A 21,466-nucleotide genomic window follows, 5' to 3' on the forward strand; every position below is an offset into this window, starting at 1 on the left:
GATGGAAAATTGCCACTTGGAAAACGTTGATTCAATAACCAGTCAATTGTAGGCTTAATAAAGCTGCGTATTTCAATAATACTTATGTATGATTATCACAATAAAGATTGTTCAACGGCCAAGTCACACAACATTAACTATAATAATAAAGAAATCGCAGTAAGGAACCATCATAGACTTGGCACGACTTTGTCTAGATTTCATTACTTTTTAGAGATAAACAAGCAGCTCTAACGAGACTTGGCTAGTTTTTTTACAGAATGTTTTTGGTGGGATTTCACTTCTTTTTGTAGAAAGTGGCATAATTATAATTTAACGTCGTCGTCTTTAATATTATCGACATTTTTTTTTACGATATAATAATAATAATAATAAGCCCCGCAGGGCAGCTTTGTGGCGAGCTGTTGGTGAGTAGCGACACCACGGGGCCAGTTGTTAATCCGAGTGCTCCCGAGAGTCGGTCAAGACCCTCGTCTTCGGCTTGCCGAAGTGGAATCCGAGAGGGTCTGCAGGACTTTCACCTCTGGCTTGCCTTAACCGGCCGGCCAGAGTGGAGTCGCTAGAGCTATATGCTCCAGGGGTGGAAGTGTTAAAGGGCATAACGCCGCGAGTAACCTCGGAGAAAGCGCAGCACACCTCTCTACACCCCTGAGCTGGCAGACGCCAATGTTGCCCCTCAGTCCGGTCTATACGACCCATGACGCCAGGGGGGGCCCATTTAGTCGCTGGCTAGTCACCGCCTGCCATTTTTTCAGTCAGAGACTATGAACCAGGCAGGTGTCCCGTAGTCTCCATCCATAGCCCAGTAACCAGTCCCTCCATCCTTCATCCATAACCCTAGTCCATTCTTCAATAACTGCAATAGCTCCTGTGCACAGGCTGGGGATGGTCTCTGGCTACATCCCATGATATAGTCAGAGACTAGATCCAGCATGTGCACCACTTTCACTTTTGTCGATTATTTTGCGCTTAAAACGGCCTCTACGTGTTGGATCTGTATCCCCACGCAAGCCTTATAAAGGACCGGGCCACTTTTGACCCGTGAGCTCCAAAGCGTACAAACATAATAATAATAACTGGCTACGCTTCGGTGACCTCTTTGGGGAAACCGAGGGTTTTGCTTGTGCAATTGCTGACGAGGTCATGATGACGAACAATTACCGAAAATATATCCTGAAGGACGGTACGGTCGACATTTGTCGAGCATGCCACCGTCCCGGAGAGTCACTCAGGCATATAATTTCTGGTTGTTCGCATCTTGCTAACGGTGAGTACTTGCACAGGCATAACCTAGTAGCCAGAATCATCCATCAGCAACTTGCTCTTCAGTACGGCCTTCTTGAATCTGAGACGCCTTATTACCGATACCAGCCGGTGCCAGTTCTCGAAAATGGTCATGCATTGCTCTATTGGGATCGTTCTATCATCACAGACAGGACTATTGTCTGTAATAAGCCTGATATTGTGGTGGTTGACCGATCCCAACGTCGGGCAATGCTCGTTGACATTACCATCCCGCATGACGAAAACCTCGTGAAGGCCGAGAAGGAAAAGCAAAGCAAATACCTTGACTTGGCCCACGAGGTGACCGCCATGTGGGATGTTGACTCGACGATCATTGTTCCGATAGTTGTCTCGGCAAACGGGCTAATAGCGAAGAGCTTCGACCAACATCTAAAGAAGCTCTCGCTGGATGGTTGGCTCAAGGGTCAGATGCAAAAGGCGGTGATCCTCAGCACGGCACGCATTGTCCGGAGGTTCCTCAGCCTGTGACCCTGACCACCGGTAGCTTGGGCCCTGCTCCGCTACCAGCGGAATAACTATTTTTAAGTATTTTTTTATAATGTATTTTTATTTTATTTTTTTTGATAATTTACATTGTAAAAAAATATTTAAAATTAAGAACCAAAGTTAATAAAGATAATAATAATAAAATCTTTATTTAAGCAAGACAGATTTACAAAAAACGGAATGACAGTCTTAAGCTAATTACATGCTATGGTGGATTGTGAAGAAGTGTTGGTAGCGGTTCTCGCACTAGGTATGCACCTGTATCGCGAGAAACCAAGTAACATTTTGCCAAGAAATTTTTATGCGGGTGGACTGAATTGGCGACTGCCTTTGGGTAATTTACTTACACAATACAAATTTACAACAACAAGCAAATTATACAAGAGTGGAGATAGATTGTATTGATGTATGTATGATGATGATATTAAACATAAATTAACTCAACGACCTTTAAAATGGACAACAAAATCAGAATGATTGGTTTAATAACTTAACCATAGCGAACCTCACGATATAATAAACGAAATCAACGAAATTAAAACTACACAACATTCAACTTAATCGACGGGGGGGTCTAGAAAGGAATAAAAATCTGGACACCGCAGTGCTGAAAATCGACGCTCAAAGTGCTAGCTCCATCTAGCGGTGAGCGGTACAGGCGAACACCACGGTGCCGGTGTGGCGCTAGTAGTATTGATTATGAATGTGGTTGTGCCGGACGGTATGGGGTAGCAACCCTGTGCGGACCCTGAATACCGTACGCCGACACGGCGCGATGCGGGGTGCAGCGCGAGCGGGAGAGCGAGACGAAGGGGGCGGGGAGCGCAGAAATAATAACTCGGTTGTGGTTGAGACTGTGACCGGTTCCTCGGAGCAGTGGCGAGAGCTTGGTGTTGTAGCTTGTTGAGGAGAAAACGCGGAACTGACTGGGTCCGGATGGCACCCCGATATTTATTTACTTTCATTAGAGTGAGAAAACCTAGCTGCCTCTCGCTCTAATGAAACAGCAAATCTATTGCCCTCTCTCTCTAATTTAGACCCCCCCTGGGCGGCAATACCGTATAGAGAGCCTGTTTTTTATCTATTCGGTGACCTATTTTTTAACTATGACCTTGACCTAATTCTTATCGGATTCTAATTAGCTCTTCCACTATTCTTTGGAATCTATGTTATTTATTTTCAGACAAATTACTTCTTACTATTCGATAGGTAAATAAAGGTACACAGGTACAGGGTTAATTACAAATAAATCATTTGTACAAATATTAGGGCTCATTTGGCCACACTATTTTAAATTAATTGCCTTTATGGCTAATTAAGATTATCACCAATTAAAAGTAAATAACTATAAAGATCTACACATAATTATCTATCTAATTTACATATTATAAATATGACTCGACATACAAAACTATGCGAAATTACAGGTTTAATCGATATACATAAAACAAAGGGCTATCAAATTATACATTTCTATGTTTTTCTAAAATAAACTATGATTTATACATCTCCAACGTCCCACATACGCCTATTAATCAGTAATTAAGGACTCGACACATTACTAATTGAGAACCAACTAAGAGAAAGTGGACTGTATTACGAAATTATCGAAATTTAAACTATACAAACTTTATAAAACGAAATAACTATGAAACAACTATGAAACAAAAACGAAACAATTATTTACAGCTATAAGTTTCTATTCGGGGCCGTCCGTCGTGCACATTCTCCCGCCGTGTAGCGCTGGTTGACTCGGCGCTACACCTCACTCGGTGTCACGACGGTCGATGTGGGCAGCACGACGAGCTTCTTGGTGGGGCGGCGCAGGACTCCGGTGCGGGTGGCGACGTCGGCGGCGCGCACGATGCCATCGCGCCCAGGGTAGACTTGGACGACGCGCCCCCGGGGCCACACGTTGCGTGGCAGGTTGGAGTCGGCGATGAGCACGAGGTCGCCGATGTTGAGCGGTGCTCCGCTCCCGTGCGGCTCCCGCCGGTGTTGGAGCTCCGGCAGGTACTCTCGGACCCAGCGGTCCCAGAACTCGTCGGCTAGCCGCTGAGCTCGCCTCCAGTGGTGGCGGCTGGCGACGTCTGCTTCGGTGAACGTCCCCGGCTGTTGGATGCGGCCCGACCCCCCGAGTAGGAAGTGGTTGGGGGTCAAGGCTTCGGCGTCGTCGGGGTCCACCGACACGTGGGTCAGTGGTCTGCTGTTGACTGTGTATTCGTCGGCGGCGGTGCGGGCCAGGCGGCAGCCCAGCACGGCGGCCTGCAGCTCGAGCCTTGGGATGGACGTCAGCTTGAGGGGCGCCACGCGCGCCCTGGCGGCGGCAAGCGTCACGTGCACTCTACCGTCTTCGTCTTCAGTGCGCCAGTAGACAGCAGCGGCGTAGGCCTTCTCGCTGGCGTCCACGAAGGTGTGCAGCTCGCGTCGGGTCGCCCGGCTGTAGCCAGGGTGACATCTTGGCAGGTTGACGTCTCGGAGCGCGGACAGCTGCCGCACCCACTCACTCCAGCCCGTCGACAGCGGCGGTGGTAGGCGGACGTCCCAATCGACGCCTACGCGCCACGCCTCTTGTAGCAGCTGTTTCGCTACGATGGTGATGGGGGAGGCGAGGCCCAGCGGGTCGAACAGTGACATCACTGTCCGCAGAGCCTCCCTCTTCGTCGGAGTTTGCCCGCTGTCGACGTCAGGCACCCGGGCGAAGTTCAGATTAAATCCCAAGGTGTCGCAGGTCGGCCTCCAGGTGAGGCCCAGGACCTTCTCTTCGATGTCTTCAAGTGTGACGTCCCGAGTGGCGGCAGCTTCCGCCCGATGGACTTCTAGTATTTCGGATCGATTCGAGGCCCACTTGGCCAAATGAAAATTGGCATCCGCGTGCACTGTGCGCACGTCGGTGCTCACTCTAACTGCTTCTTCAACTGTTTCAAAACTCTGGAGATAATCGTCCATGTAGTGATGACGCACGATGGCTTCGGCTGCGTCCGGATGGTCGGCCCGATGACGCTCGGCGTTGTGATTCTTGACAAACAACGCCGTGCACGGTGAGCAGGCTGCTCCGAAGATGACCGACTTCATCCGGTACTCTGTGGGCGGTCCCTCCCGCCGGTGTGAGCGCCACAAGAAGCGCAGCGCATCTCTATCTTTCTCGTGAACTTGTATTCGCAGGAACATTTCTTGTATGTCCGCGGCGACGGCGACGGCGTGCTGGCGAAAGCGCATCAGCACCCCCGGCAGCGACTGCAGGAGGTCCGGACCCGACAGCAGGTGGTCGTTCAGGCACGTACCCTTCGTGCGAGCGGCGGCGTCGAAGACTGGCCTCACCTTCCCGGGCTTGGCTGGATGGAGCACCGGGAAGTGAGGCAGGTACCAGATGCGCCCGGTGGTCGATGGTGCGGTGGCGGCTTCCTCTGCGTATCCTTTTTCTATCAGCTGTGTCATCTGCCGCTCGTACGCCGTCCCGAGCTCCGGCTGCTTGTCCAGCTTGCGCTCTGTGCTGTGTAGGCGCGTCAAGGCTTGGTCGTAATTGTTGGGCAGCTCGGGGTGGTCGGTGGCCCAAAGTAGGCCCGTTTCGTAGCCCGCTGTCGGCAGCTTGATGGTTTCACTCTCCAGGATGCGAAGCGCCCGCTCTTCGGGGTCGGCGCGCGTTTTCTTGGGCGTCACGCCCAACGATTCGATTGCGAAATGCTTCTTGATCATTTCTTCTATTCTATTGTCGCTCTCTTCATTGAGCCTGTATACGTGGTGGACTGTGTGCCCCAGGCTCCGGCTGCTTGAGCCGTGGAGCACCCACCCCAGGGGTGTGCGGGACGCCACCGGTTCTGTTGCGGCGCCACGTCGTACCTCGTTGGCCAGTAGGAGTTCCCAATTGTCCTGCCCGATCAGGATAGTGGGCCGCGCCTCCGCATACCGCACTCGCGTCTCGATATCTTGAAGGTGTTGATATTTTGACAAGTCTCGGTCAATGTGCTGGGCCGCCAGTCGTAAGTTCTTGATAGTGCGGCCTCGCAGGGAGTGCTCTTCATCCTGCCCTCGTAGCACAAGTTTCACTCGTCGCGAGTCGGTACGCGTGACGCGGGCCCCCGCTATAGCTTCTATGCTCAATGGGTCTATGGGTCCTGTAGCGCCCGCGCGCTTAGCCAGGTCTTCGTCTATGAGTGTGACTGTCGAGCCGTCGTCTAAGAGTGCGAATGTGTCTATATTGGCCTTGGGGCCCACCACTGTCACTGGTAGAATTTTGAGGAAACTTACGGTTGACTTTCCAGATGAATTTGCTGCTGTCACTGTTTCACTCCGGTTGGCTGGCACTTCGGGTCTCCTGAAGTGCAGTAATGGGTGGTGGGTCCTCTCACAGCCGTCCTCTCCACACTGACGGTCTTCACACTTATGCCCCCCTCTCCTGGGGTTCAGGCAACGGAAACATAGTCGATCCGCTTTCGCTATGCTCCATCGTTCACTGTTGTTCGCACGCACAAATTTTCTACACTTGTCGGCGCTATGGTTCGGTAAACTGCACACTGGACACTTTTCGCTTCTGTTGTCGCACTTTTCGCTGTCACTCCGACTGTTGTAGGCGCGCTGCGGCCGGTTGCGTGGCGCCGCGCGCTGCTGCTGCTCCTCGGCGCCGCCGACGAGCTCGGGGTCTGCGTACTTCCCGCACGCCTCCGCCTCCCTGGTCACGAAGCGGTGAAGGCGCACGAGGTCCGGCTCCTCTGGCGGCTGGTCCCGGCTGAAGTCGAACCACCGGTACCGCAGCGACGGCGTCAGCTTCTCTGTCACTTGCTTGACCACTTCCGGGTTGTACATGTACTGCGGCTGCTGGAGTGCGCGGAGTGTAGCGACGCTGTTTTTTATTCGACTCGCGAACTGTATTATGTCCCGTGGCGCATCTGTAGGCTTCTGTACGTTGCGAAGTCGTTCGATCTCGGCGAGCGCAATCGTCTCCGGTCTGCCGAATCTTGTCTCGAGTTCGCCGATTATTTCCGCCGGGCTAGTGTTTACTATGAGTAAACTGCTAACCGCTTCCTTGGCTTTTCCTTTCAAAGCCCGTCGCAGGCGGGCTGTATTCTCGATTTCTGTGAAGTATCTCTCTGTTTCTTGATAGCCCGCTCTGAAGGCGAGCCAGTCGAGATGCGAGCCCCCGAAGGGCATCAGTTCTCCGATGAATCGCGGCGTGGCCCCATGTGGGCGCGCGGCCTGCGCGATGGCGGCCGCCAGCTCGTTAAGGTCGAATTGTCCCTCGGACCGATGATACCCCGTTGCTGCTGGCGGCGGCTTCGATGACGACGATTGCTTCAACTGTACGCTGTGCGGCGGCGCCACGCCCGATAGCGGCGCGGCGAGCTGCTGTGCGATCGATACGCCGGTCGGCAGCGCGTGTGGCGCGCCGGGTGGCGGCGGTGGTGCGTGTGACACGCCGGGCGGCGGTGCATGTGGCACGCCGGGCGGCGGTGCTACGCCTGTAGACTGTTGCGGTGCACTGAGCGGCGCGGCGGGCGGTGGCGGCGGCACTGTATTCAGCCACTCGGCCACTCGCGCCTGGCCCAGCGATTCACCCGATGCGACCGACTCGCCGTCCTGGCTGTCCTCCTCCAGGACGGCAAGCCTGGCCTCTTCCAGCTCCAGCTTGAGTCTGGCTATCTTCTGTTTGGCGCGCGCGATCCTTCGCGCACGGTCGGATTTCGTCGACGACGCTCTTGCTGCGTCGTCGTGCTGCTGTTGCGACGACGGTGCTGGCGGTGGTGGTGGCGCCTCCGACGGGGAGCCGGGCGGCTCGATATGCCGCACCGGTTCCGGCGCTGACGGCCTCGGGGCCGCCACTGACTGTGACGCGGTCGCGGGAGCGCTCTCCTCAGGGCGCTCCTGTGCCTCGATCGGCTCCGCGGGTCTGCCTCTACTCCGAGTCACCGGCATTTTACTACGCTCCCCTTGCTTCCGGTTATGAAGCCGATGAAATTTCCCACTCGCTTTTGCTGCCGAAGTGTCCAATCCGGCTCCGAATGGACCAATGTGCCGGACGGTATGGGGTAGCAACCCTGTGCGGACCCTGAATACCGTACGCCGACACGGCGCGATGCGGGGTGCAGCGCGAGCGGGAGAGCGAGACGAAGGGGGCGGGGAGCGCAGAAATAATAACTCGGTTGTGGTTGAGACTGTGACCGGTTCCTCGGAGCAGTGGCGAGAGCTTGGTGTTGTAGCTTGTTGAGGAGAAAACGCGGAACTGACTGGGTCCGGATGGCACCCCGATATTTATTTACTTTCATTAGAGTGAGAAAACCTAGCTGCCTCTCGCTCTAATGAAACAGCAAATCTATTGCCCTCTCTCTCTAATTTAGACCCCCCCTGGGCGGCAATACCGTATAGAGAGCCTGTTTTTTATCTATTCGGTGACCTATTTTTTAACTATGACCTTGACCTAATTCTTATCGGATTCTAATTAGCTCTTCCACTATTCTTTGGAATCTATGTTATTTATTTTCAGACAAATTACTTCTTACTATTCGATAGGTAAATAAAGGTACACAGGTACAGGGTTAATTACAAATAAATCATTTGTACAAATATTAGGGCTCATTTGGCCACACTATTTTAAATTAATTGCCTTTATGGCTAATTAAGATTATCACCAATTAAAAGTAAATAACTATAAAGATCTACACATAATTATCTATCTAATTTACATATTATAAATATGACTCGACATACAAAACTATGCGAAATTACAGGTTTAATCGATATACATAAAACAAAGGGCTATCAAATTATACATTTCTATGTTTTTCTAAAATAAACTATGATTTATACATCTCCAACGTCCCACATACGCCTATTAATCAGTAATTAAGGACTCGACACATTACTAATTGAGAACCAACTAAGAGAAAGTGGACTGTATTACGAAATTATCGAAATTTAAACTATACAAACTTTATAAAACGAAATAACTATGAAACAACTATGAAACAAAAACGAAACAATTATTTACAGCTATAAGTTTCTATTCGGGGCCGTCCGTCGTGCACAGTGGTGTTACTCCAGACCTTCGATTTTCCTAGTTTTTATAGTTTTCCCTTTAAGTGGCCATTAAACCCTAACTCTGTACCAAATTTCAGCTCTCTGAGTTTATGGGAAGTACTAGTTCTATTTTGATGATCATCAGTGAGTGAGTGAGTGAGTGTCATAAATTCGAAACTTTGCTTTCGCTTAACTTCGGAACTAAATGACCTACAGACTTGAAATTTTGGATTTTAACTATGTGATTATAACTTACTAGATGACGAAAATTTCTGCGTTCTGGTCTTATCCAGAGGTTCTCAAATAGGGGCCTGAAAATGAGGCGAAATGGTTCCAGTAAAGGATGGTACGGCAGTGTTTGCTAATGCTTCGCGCTCGACTTGGCGGGGGCACTGCCGTGCCCCCAGATTTTACTTTACGATTTGGCTTCGACTTTACATGTACCAATAGGTAAAAACCATGCCTTTTTATTGAAACATCAAGGTTCTTAGCGAGAAGTTGAAGCATCATACTTTTAGTTGTATTTTCTAGGAGTTTTAACCGAATTAATCTGTTTTAGAGGCGCACACCGTTGATTTTTAGTTGGCCGATAGTTGTGCCCGATTTTAAATTGTATGAAGAATCGGCCAAATCGAATCGGCGTAGTGTGCGCACTCCCATACTGATCAACTGCCCGACTAAACTATCGGCCGACGAAAAATCAACGGTGTGCGCCTACTCTTAACTAACTAATAATACCTAAGTAAGTATATTGTAAATATTGTGTTCGTGACTGTGCCGCCCATGACTTCGTACGCGTGGAAACTTCCAACCCCCTTAGGGGTGGACTTTCGTAAAATCCGTTCTTAACCTTATAAGGAATCTACCTACTAAATTTTTTTGTAGGTGTTACAGTTTCTGAGATTTCGTGATTAATCAGTGAGTGTTACCTATTTTGCTTTTATATTTCAGGTGCGATTACGGTCAAATACCTACCTGCCTTGTACTGCATAAAAAATTATAAAAATAAACCAAATAAAAACTTACCGAGTCCCTTTTATTGTTAAATTGTGTCGTCTCCATTTTATTCACTTCACTAATGTTCTTTCACTTATAAATAAACTAATTCTTGACTAATTTTCACTGCAATGGTTCTGCATCTTCATGGTGTTATCTGAAAATAAAGAAAGAAATAACTTCTTATGTTTAATAAATTGTATGCTTCTGTGGTAAAATTAAAAAAAAAAAAGAAAGAAATAATTAGGCGATTATCACACTGCACCGCGCTCCGCCGCGGTACGCGGGACGACAGATTTAATCATTGTATGCACAATAAGTACCTACCTCAGTTTGTATAGAAAACACGCGCGGCACAACTGACAATGTGTCTGCGCGCGGGATTCGGTATAATATGTAATCACGCGGACCGCGGCGGAACGCGGTGCAGTGTGATAATCGCCTTAATTTTCAAGACACTAATTGAGCATTGTGTAAACTAAAATCATCGATTATGTTCTTAATAAGTAGTTTAGGTATTCTCATAAAACTGGTCGGGTGGTCGAGTGAACCTACTGAATGAACCAGGCAATAAGTCTAATTAATTCATATTATATCACAGGCCACACGAAAGCCGCAGGAAAATGCTAACTAGTTTAAGTTGATAGTTATTGTTTTACCATGCTTTTGTTAGTAGGTAGAAGGTAGGTAGGTAATACCACAGAATAGTAATGTAGCCTAATGTAGGTATGTACTTCGTGTTCTTAAAATGGTAATTCAATCGTCCTAACTACCAAGTGTAAGTCAATGAATGTAAACGTGTACACAATATAAAAAGTGTTAAGTAGCCTCACTTTTTTGCAAGAATTCTTATTTCATTCTACCTACATAATTTCAATTTTGTCAGTAAGTAGGCACATCTAGGGTAGGATATTTTTTTATGCAGGACAAAGCAGGTATTTAACCGCAATCGTACCTGGTATCAAGTAAGATGCAGTCTAGGATGGTACATATCTGCCCTGTAAGTGCCTATATTCACTCTCGCCTTGAAAAGCTCCGGATTATAGATTAAACGCTCAATTAAACCCCCGCCCCCCACTAAATACGTATATAGGGGATCCTGCGAAAAGCAGTTCCTGCAAAAAACGGGATGTATCCGTGTGGGAAAGAGCCCCATTTGAACTAGGTATTTGTTTTTGTCAAGTCGTAGAGCAAGCCTGCTTGGTACACTGTCTTTTATATTACCTACTTACGAGACTGAAGGCCACCGAGGTAAATATTAGCTCAGGCGATACAGAGATAGTATCTTTAACATTAATTAACCGTTCTTGTCTCCCATTAAATGACTAATTTATTGACTATAACAACAACTGTCCTCTAGGTCAGCGGTTCCCGAAAGGTGGTCCGCGGAACCCTGGGGTTCCGTGGAAAGGTCGCAAGGGTTCCGTAAAAAATATTATCCCACGTTTCGTGACCGACGTTGTTCGCGCGCACCGACTTAAATTGTTTACGCACAAGGGAGGGGCAGGGCGTGCGGGCGGAGTAGTACGGGGGTTCCGCTAGGAAAAGTATAACTAATTAGGGTTCCTTGGAAAAAAAAATTGGGAAACCCTGCTCTAAGTTGTGTGGAAGGCCCAGAACACACGGTGAAACGCAATTGCAACGAAACTGCAACTTCAAGTTACTTTTGAGTTGCATCTAAGTTTCTGCCAGTTGCATTTCAAACCGGTTTCAAACTCTTCGCATCATTGTGGTCTCTCAACGGAATCTATGGCAGAAACTTAGATGCAACTGAAAAGTAACTAGAAGTTGCAGTTTCGTTGCAATTGCGTTTCACCGTGTGTTCAGGGCCGAAGAGATCGCTTTTCGCCATATCTTTTGTAATTTCTTTCTATTCTTCTCTCGTCTTCTGTGGTTTACAATAAAGTGTGTTCTATCTATCTATCTGTTTAAATTATTGTTCTAAAGCCGTAGGACCGACGATGGTGACGGTAGCGGGAAGAAACTGGATGCGGGCAGCGCGGAACCGGTCATTGTGGATTTTTTTATGGGAGGCCTTTGTTCAGCAGTGGACGTCTTTGGTTGAAATGACAGTTTGACCTCGGGACTAAATTGACCGGTCGTTGCGGAAATCCTTTGGGGAGGTATTTGTCCAGCAGTGGACAACATTACGTTGAAATTGAAACGAACGAAACGATTGTTCTAAAAATGTTGATGAAAAACGAGAAATAGGCAATTCTTCCAATTTTCAAGTGAATTTGAAAATAAAGCCTATGGTGAAAAATTGCAGTCACTCCAAAAGAGAAAACTACAAAGCAATTAGACTAATAATGCCCCTAGATCTTAGGAAGATCGACAATGAGGGTTGGACTGCTTTGCTTTGAACTCGTCCTATTCTTCTGATTTAATTCATTGCAAATCCAATGATAGTTTTAACTTTCCCCGGGACAAACTTGACCTTCACTGGTTGGGTTATTGGCGGTCAAGCTGTAGATCCTGGCTACACAGGAGTTGCAGCGGTAGGAACGAGAGTTGGGATAGTCCCGTAATGAGGGTAGGAACTTCACAGAAGTCGAGAGCGTGTATTTGAGAGTTTATTTGACTATAAAGACCTAGGCATACCTACATTCCGCAAACAATTCAAGATATCAGTGATTATCAAATAGCAATGAGGTATTTATCATTTTGCTTGGTTACAAGTTTACAACTGTTACAAGTGGTCTACAAGTAACAAACAAATGTGACAATTTGTTTAGGAAACACACAAATAATCAAGAATATTGTGTAATAATTAACCTTAATTAGGTACATAAAAGTTACATACCATAAAAACTGTATCTATAAAAGTGATTTTGACACTCTTATGTAGGCTTTAGTTGTTTACATAGATTTCTCAATTATGTGGGTCAATTTCCCAAACACATTTTTTGAGCGGCGTAGCTGAAAATCATATGTTTTTTATGACATAGAACTTTGATTTTTTTTTACACGAAAATATACAGAGGTTCCATTTTGAGGACAACATTATTAATGAGTATTTTCTTTTACAAATTCGACAAAAAATAATTGAACTAAGCGTTTCTAATTTTGGTGCAGTGTCCACATCCTTAATTTCTTACAATATGTATTTTTTTAGCTGAAGATCAAAACAGAACTTAGGGAAAAAGTATATTTTTGGATTATACAATCTATCTATTATCTAAGATTACCAAATTAAGCAAGTTTCCCAAATAACTGTGATTAAGCCACGTCCTTAAGTTTTGTCCGCGAAAAATTTATGATTTTGGTGTCAATAATGAAATAGCTCGTCAGTTTCTTTAAAGATCAAACAGGATTTAAACACTCCCATCATTCGTTAGGTTTAGTACCGCCCCCGCGAGCAGTGACGGCAGACGGGTGCAAGACCTCTGCGTCTTCCCGCCAAAAACGTAAATGTGTTGTTTTTTTTTAAACGGACAACATTTCTGCAATTTTGGTGTCTTTTTGTATAAGATTTCTAAGCTATTCTTTTTAGTTGAATTCCTCGTATAATGTAAAGGAACTGTTTTCATACCATGTGTTAAAATGTTATTGTTATATTTAAAACAGATTTCATATAATTTAGCTTTTTCAACGAGAATCTAATTTTGGTGAGTCAATTTTGGTGTTTTTGGTGGTGCACCAAAGCATTTTTAACCGACTTAACTCCGTCAATTGTGAACTGATTTTCAAAATTCTTTTTTTGTTCTATAGGGTACACTTATGTGGTGGTCCCATTGTCACCAAGTCAGGATCTGATGATGGGATCCTAGGGAAATCGAGAGTAAACCTCAAATTTTGTAGGAATGCAATACGTTTTCTAAAGTTATTCAAGTAGTCATCATCTAATGTTGATGAGGTGATGATGGAAGGTAAAACTCCTTAACGCTTAGGAGTTGGAGGATAATTCTTTAAATATTTTAGGTAGGTATGTACATACAGTTGTATTATTTCAGGTATTTAAGATGAGCTGATGATGAAAGGTCAAACAACATAAGTTAGGAGTTAGATGATACTCAATACTCATTTGTTGATACATACATTGACACATGATACATTGATACTTTTTAGTTGCCGATATTTAAAGTAGGGAGCCTGTATTTTGCTAGGAAGATTATTTACACTTGGATTGTAATTAAGACTATAATTTTCCATTACAAAATGGAAAATTATAGTCTTAATCACATTAAACATAGGTACTGTCCCTCTTCAGTGACAATAACAAGGACTAATCAACTAAAAAGCATGAAAAAAAATAATTTTAACAAAAAAATTAAAACCGACGCCAAAAATCACTTAAAAGTAGAAAATAAGTACGTCGTTATTTATTTATTAGGACAATATACCATGATTAATATTTTTGGAGTCGGTGCTGGTAAATTTAAAACCATTTCTTGAGCTTGGCACTAAGATATGACCGACTGACAGCATATTTTCTAATTTTGGTGCTTTAATATAAATTTTGGTGTTCTCTTAATTTTGGTGTAAGGAAAATCTAAAAAACTACTGGACAAAATTTAATGTCTTAATCATTTTAGAAACAGTATAAGTTTCCAATAAATTTGATCTATAATTAAAGAATAAAAATACATAAATAACAATTTCCACCAAAATTAGGCAAAAATATGCACTTGTTGAAATTCACCCATGTACTTGTTTTGATTTTTAATGTATTTTTCACATAATTTCTTTTAGGTGCTGTGTGTGATAAGTACCATTGTGACTCGATGGGGTTTTTTCCAACGAGTAACAGGGTTAGTCGTAGTCGTTCTTTTCTGTGACAGACCGAAATACCTACACTCAGGTGAAGCCGCAGGCATAAGCTAGTTAGACATACTTAAATAAGTCATAACCAACTAAGGTTGTGTCACAAAAGAGAAAGCAGACATTGTATGGCAAGTGAAAGGATCGCTACAACTTTACTAAAAAGGATTCGATTCACGTAACTAAATGATGTAAAAAACTAAACACCTTGTTTTTCCAAACACATAATAATGGAACAGCTAGGGACTGGAATTCGCTGCCTGCTGTCTTTCCCGAAGACTAGGTATAATCCGTGCCTTTTCAAGGCGAGAGTGAATAGGCACTTACAGGGCAGATATGTACCATCCTAGACTGCATCTCACTTAACACCAGGTGCGATTGCGGTCAAATACCTGCCTTATTATGCATAAAAAAATGGTCTTATTACGAAGTTCACAAAAAAGGTTACATTCTGTCACTAACGATACAAATTTATGTTGAGGCAGTTGAGGGTAGGATGTTATGACAAGGACAAAATACTTTCATATCTTTGTCTAACAATTTTCTAACACTTTTTGGAGCCTACCCTCGGTTACATTCATTTTAGAGGGAGGCATCCGATATTTTATGCCCTCTTTCTATAAATTTTTACAATTACCTCCTACAATAAAGAGTGAGATGTGGGTGTCCTTACTTACATAAAAAAATAATATCATGTGAAGGTGAAAATTTATGTTGAGGGTAGGCTGTTATGACAAGGACAAAACACATAACTCAACTTTGTCTAATCTAACACTTTTTTAAACCTGTTACATTCATTTTAGAGGGAGGCATCCGTTATTATGCAATGCCCTGCTATCTCTTCCTACAAATTTTTAGAACTAAAGAAGAAAATGTAGGAATACCTATAAAAAGTAATATCATTTTAATTGCACAAATCACTTAAAAAGTCCTGTTAACTCCTCCAGCTAAACTAAATAATGCTTACGTGACTATTCCCACCTCTCGTTCCCACCGCTGCAACTCCTGTGTAGCCAGGATCTACAACTTGACCGCCAATAACCCAACCAGTGAAGGCTAAGTTTGTTCCGGGGGAAAGTTAACTGTTAATGGACCCGCAACGAAATTATGCTTGTGTTAGGAGTAGTTAGGAGTGGGCTCACCACAACCAGCTGACCCTAAAATTGGCAGTCCGACTGACACCAAAAAGGTTCCTTTTTGCTTGTCGAGGAAAAATTAAATACATTAAAAATGCCTAACTGCGGAAACAGGTTAAAATATGCGTCACCAAGTCAGAGGGACGAAGCATAGGTACCCAAAAATGCTCATAAAATAAAAATTACTGAAGCAAATATGTAAATAAAATTATGGAACCAAATGGTAACTGGTTACACAGGAGTTGCAGAGGTGGGAAGGTGTGGTGGGAAACATCCCATTAACGTAAGTATTATGTACCTACTTACCCATTCGGCCTTTATGATGATTATATTTTAATCGAATACCTAATTGATGCCGATATTATAATGATCACCGAATCTTTATTAGATATAAATTATTCTTATCGACTTAATATCATAAACTATTATCATATTACCTAGTTTCTATGTAAAGATATGATTAAAGTAGGTAAATACCATTTCACTTATTCATTAACAATAGTAAGTAGGTACCTACGTTATATTCAAACTAGCGGCCCCCCGCGACTTCGTACGCGTGGATCCCGTTTTACCCCCTTAGGGGTGGAGTTTCGTAAAATCCTTTCTTAGCGGATGCCTACGTCATAACATCTACCTGCAAGCCAAATTTCAGCCCGATCCGTCCAGTGGTTTGGGCTGCGCGTTGATATTAGATCACTATGTCAGTCAGTCAGTCAGTCAGCTTTGAGTTATAGTATATTTAGAGATAACAATTATGTAGGAAGTAGGCTATACTCTATCAAAATTTGAGTTTAATCGCATATTAATGTTTAGGTAACTAGATAAAAGGGTAATAGGTACCTCCCTATTCGTTGTAGGTCAATGCCCATTTTCACTATCAATCCCTAATTTTCAAGTGACGCATATGAAAACAAAATTCCTGTTATGTGTTACCATAGGGGTCACTTAAAAATTAGGGATTGTTGATGAAAACGGGCATTAATTTATTAATATTTAGGGGTTAAGTAGTGACTAGTTACCTGAAAAGTGTGTTATAAACTTGACACTAATCGCCCGAAGGTTTGAATGAGAAAAAAATCTGCACCTCGACTACCAAATTGCAGTTAAAATGTTAAGTTACAAGTTTAAACAATACAGCCCTTCAGTTTAGAAATCATATTGAGATTTTAAAATATTTACTTAGAACTAAAAACATGCAAAAAACACCTTAAGGAATGCCAAATCGGAACGGCACAAAAATAAGCGGTCTTATCGCTAAGAAGTGATATCTTCCAGGAGAAGGCGGTAACTTTTAATTAAATTACTTTAAATGACTTAAAATAAAAAACACATGTTTAAGCTACTTAACATACCGACTTATGTGTGTTTTCAGTTGAAAAGAACCTTGCTGAGTTCATTGAAGTGATGAGTAATATTTACCTTCATTATAATAATGTTATTTGCAAACTACCTACGTATTAGCATAGTTATCTACTTGCTAGATTATCACGAAAAACATAAGAGAATAATACGGCGTCGTGGCGGTAGAATAAAAATTTTAAACATTAACTAGTTATCTAAAAAAGCAGAATACCTACCTGCTTACTAACTAATTAGTATTTGTTGTTGAATGTCAAGAAATTGAATTAACTATCCTATTTTTTGTCTGATTACAGTTCTAACCGTAAAAATCACAATGACTAAGAAAACCTGTAAAAGATTTCCTGAGGATGCAATCAACACGTGAATCACAGTGATAACATAGATAACTGTTTATTTACCTAATTCCTCGAAACATTCTGCTCAACAAGAACATTTTGAACACAGAAAGATAATTTTCAATTTGAAATTGACTGTAAAAGGGCCAAACGATTTTGAGCGCGAAATTCGGTAGGAAAAAAATGGCTGCCGACCGCCGCGCGACTCGAGCGAGAGTCGAAGTTAAACTGAAGAACGTGTTGAAATTACTTAGTTTATTATCAAACAAGTATCTTGGAGGCTCTAGATTTTAATTCGCGTTCGTTGTGTGTTATCAAATAATTTAAAGCATTTTTGTATGTCAACTTTAGATTAGCATGGTTCAACGAAATGTTTTTGTAGTGATGAATGGTGTTTTTTATTGTCTTAGATTAATAAAACCTTTATTGTATAGCTCGTCAATTTCTTCATTAGAGTATCACGAAATATTTGACTAGTTTCGGCTTCTGACTTAGTCCTTGTGGGTTTCTGTGGGTCTAGACAAAGTGCAAATTATAATCGCAAACCAGTCGAAAAGTGGTCGAAAAGCCCCTTTTTTGTATGGAGTTTTGACGGATTCGATTTTCGATTCGATCAAAAAGTGCGTTTTGTCTAGGGGGGCTGATATCAAAAAGAAGTCATATTCTTTATTAAGGCCTCCAGACACCATCAGTAAAAATGTCGTTCTAAAGCTCATAGCAGACTTATCAACTCGGAAAGGGATCAACACCGTATCGCCACAGTATCGCCTTTCGCGAGCTGTCATCGTCTTTCGCGCGCTTTCATCGCCTTTCGCGCGCTGTCATCGCCTTTCGCGCGCTGTCATCGCATTTCGCGCGCTGTCATCGCCTTTCGCGCGCTGTCATCGCATTTCGCGCGCTGTCATCGCCTTTCGCGCGCTGTCATCGCATTTCGCGCGCTGTCATCGCCTTTCGCGCGCTGTCATCGCATTTCGCGCGCTGTCATCGCCTTTCGCGCGCTGTCATCGCATTTCGCGAGCTGTCATCGTCTTTCGCGCGCTGTCATCGCCTTTCGCGCGCTGTCATCGCATTTCGCGCGCTGTCAATCGCGAGGCGAGGCGTTTACGTTATGTGTGCGTTGCATATTAGGTTCTTACTAGGTATATTATTATTCTGTGGTTGCACAAAGAATATTGACCGCCTCGAGTTGTTAGTAGTAGTGAGTTCTAATTATATTAGTTTTAGCCATTTTATTGTCATTAAGTACTTATCAATCAATATTGAAGCACGGAATATTTTAAAACTAGTTAAGTAACTATAGTAATTTAGTCGTTTACGTAGGGGCTAAAAAAATTAACGTGCGTGTAGCGAGCGAGCCCCACGAAGATTATACTTAGTCGACTAACTAACATATTTAATCGACTTCAGAAAATCTTTGACGTCAAAAAATTTATTGGAATTCGCAGGGGACTCCCATTTTTATATCTGCCTTATAATCAACTCTATCTGTATCTTTTTAAAGACAAGGAAACAAGTATAGAGGAAGGTAAAGCTAGAAAATAATATTTTTGAAATGAGACAGAGATTTGAAGAGTATTAATTAAAAGTTTACCGTGTACAGATTTTGAATTTTATTTTCCTTAATCCTCTGTAATTATAGAGCACAGCAGAAATGGAGAGCTACCTAATTTAATACCTACTAGCTTTTGTCCGAAGTTTTGTCCGCATATTTTGGTCTTTCATATTAGAAATACCGACAACGCGCGCGTGCGCCTTTTCAAAAACCGGGATAAAAACTATCCTATGTCCTTTCCCGGGACTCAAACCAAATTGCATCTAGATCGAATAGGAGGGTTTAGCCTGAGAGAGTAAAAAACATCCATCCAAGTATTCTGCTTCATACGCGTGGATCCCGTTTTACCCCCTTATGGGTGGAGTTTCTTAAAATCCTTTCTTAGCAGATGCCTACGTCATTACATCGACCTATATGTCAAATTTCAGCACGATCCGTCCAGTGGTTTGGGCTGTGCGTTGATAGATCACTGTATCAGTCAGCCAGTCAGTCACCTTTGAATTATATCAGTAGAATTTTAGTAGGATAGGCCTTGACTAGGCTCGTGGTGTGCCATAGCCTTATGTAATGTAACCAATCACAATATTTAATGATGTGTACCGACTGTCAGCACAACAACGGCGTTCACGTAAACTGTCGTATGGGAAACTCGATGTTATTGCTCATTGTTTGGAGAAGACTTCGTAAACACTCAGTGGCGGCGTAGCATGGGTTGGCACCCGGGGCGATCACCCCCCCCCCCCCCTGTCATTAGTCCTAAGGCACCCCCTACCCCCCAGGATTTGGGGTTACCTACCAATTCGAAGATTGAAAGACAATCGCACCCCCCGTATCATGAGATAGACCGCAGACTTGTCATGCAGATGCGCTAACTAATCAGTACTAATTTGCGCGACTTGTGTCACCCCCTGAGGCTTGGCACCCGGGGCGGACCGCTTACGCCGCTAGTGTAAACACTGAAAGCTGTTTAACTAACTCACTTGTCTTTACAAATCTGTAACTATAGGTGTATCGCTTCAGCCTGTATAGCCTGTCATAATACCTCAGGCACTGATTAACGCCCGAATTCACAAACTTTTTTGAGGTCTCACAGTGTGTCATGGACGCACAGGGTGACACACGAACTAATCATCATCATCATCTCAGCCATAGGACGTCCACTGCTGAACATACGCCTCCCCAATGCTTTCCATGCTGCCCGGTTGGTAGCGGCCTGCGTCCAGCGCCTTCCTGCTACCTTTATGATGTCGTCGGTCCACCTTGTGGGTGGACGTCCCACACTGCGTTTTACGGTACGCGGCCTCCACTCCAGAACCTTGCTGCCCAGCACGAACCAATCACAGAGCTCTATTCAACGCTGAGCGTTTGATTTGCTGCTTCTCTTAAGCAAACATCGTTATTGAATTCATTCGTGTTAGTTGTGCGCTAGACGCCTAGACCAGAGTAAATACAAATGAGTAGGTCATCTTCATAGAAAAGCCCGAGCGCGGTTTGTATGTGAGCGCGCCAATACGTATGCGGCGCGCACGCACACACTGACAAAATTTAGCGTTGATTAGGAGGGGTCATCCATAAAGTACGTCACACGTAAAGTGGGGGGGAGGGGGTCGACAAAGTGTGACATGGTGTGACAAGGGGTGGGAGGGGTCTTAAGTTTCGTGACATCACATTTCAATTGTTTCAAATATTTGATATAATGTTGATGTCATAAAAAAAATACTTAATTTAAATGGAAATAAAACTAATTTCGGAACTGCTATTTTAATTTAATAATTTTTTGATGTAAAATTGCAAAACATGTGACGTCACACTAGGGAGGGGGGGTCTCAGTCAGAAATGTGACCACCTGTGACAAGGACGGGGGGGGCTCAAAAATCATGAAATTCGTGTGACGTACTTTATGGATGGTCCCTTAGCGGTGAGGTGCGCTGAATTTTGTCAGTGTGTGCGTGCGGTAAGTCTACGTCTCTCCTAGAGATCCAGGGTTCTATACATCCAGGGATCCAGGGTTCTATTTCCAGTGGAAGCATAATCTTTTCGGTTAGGTGGTCTTATGCCCGTTTTCACCATCAATCCTTAATTTTTAAGTGACCCCTATGAAAACAAAATTCCTGTTATGTGTTACCATAGGACTTACTTAAAAATTAGGGATTGATGGTGAAAACGGGCATTAATCTCACTTTTAAACCTAATTCTGTCCCCATAACAACAATGTTCAGTATGAGTTTTATAACTATTGTTACTATGATCTATTTACCTATTTAAAATCATGTTTAAAATGTATTAGGTCTAAAAGGACCTAACAAAACAAAACCATTTGTAAAACTCAAGTAAAAAATATATTATCAGAAAATCAGAAAGGAAAGATTTAGTTTGTGTGATGTTGGACAACGACCCGCCAAATTGCAGTTTTTTAACTGCATTATTGGACATAATTATCCAAAACGAGAGCGGACGGGGCTGGTACAGTCAACTTCATGAAACGGTTCAGAAAGTAAATTATCTGGTACTAAAAACTTTCA

At 43.9% G+C, this 21,466-nt stretch overlaps 1 protein-coding gene across 1 annotated transcript in view; it reads right to left on the bottom strand.

Moving 5' to 3' along the window:
- The window catches only part of LOC135085072 (solute carrier family 28 member 3), a 50,648-nt gene extending 33,018 nt beyond the window's left edge, over nt 1-17,630 (bottom strand). The window contains exons 1-2 of the mRNA XM_063979850.1: nt 17,456-17,630; nt 9,829-9,955 (exon numbers count right to left, since the gene is read on the bottom strand). Of these exons, the coding sequence (XP_063835920.1) occupies nt 9,829-9,864 (36 nt within the window). The 5' untranslated portion in view covers nt 9,865-9,955; nt 17,456-17,630. The remainder of the gene's footprint in view (nt 1-9,828; nt 9,956-17,455) is intronic.
- Between the last annotated feature and the right edge of the window lie 3,836 nt (nt 17,631-21,466).

Source organism: Ostrinia nubilalis, chromosome 27 (genome assembly GCF_963855985.1).
Source record: "Ostrinia nubilalis chromosome 27, ilOstNubi1.1, whole genome shotgun sequence".
Classification (NCBI taxonomy): domain Eukaryota; kingdom Metazoa; phylum Arthropoda; class Insecta; order Lepidoptera; family Crambidae; genus Ostrinia; species Ostrinia nubilalis.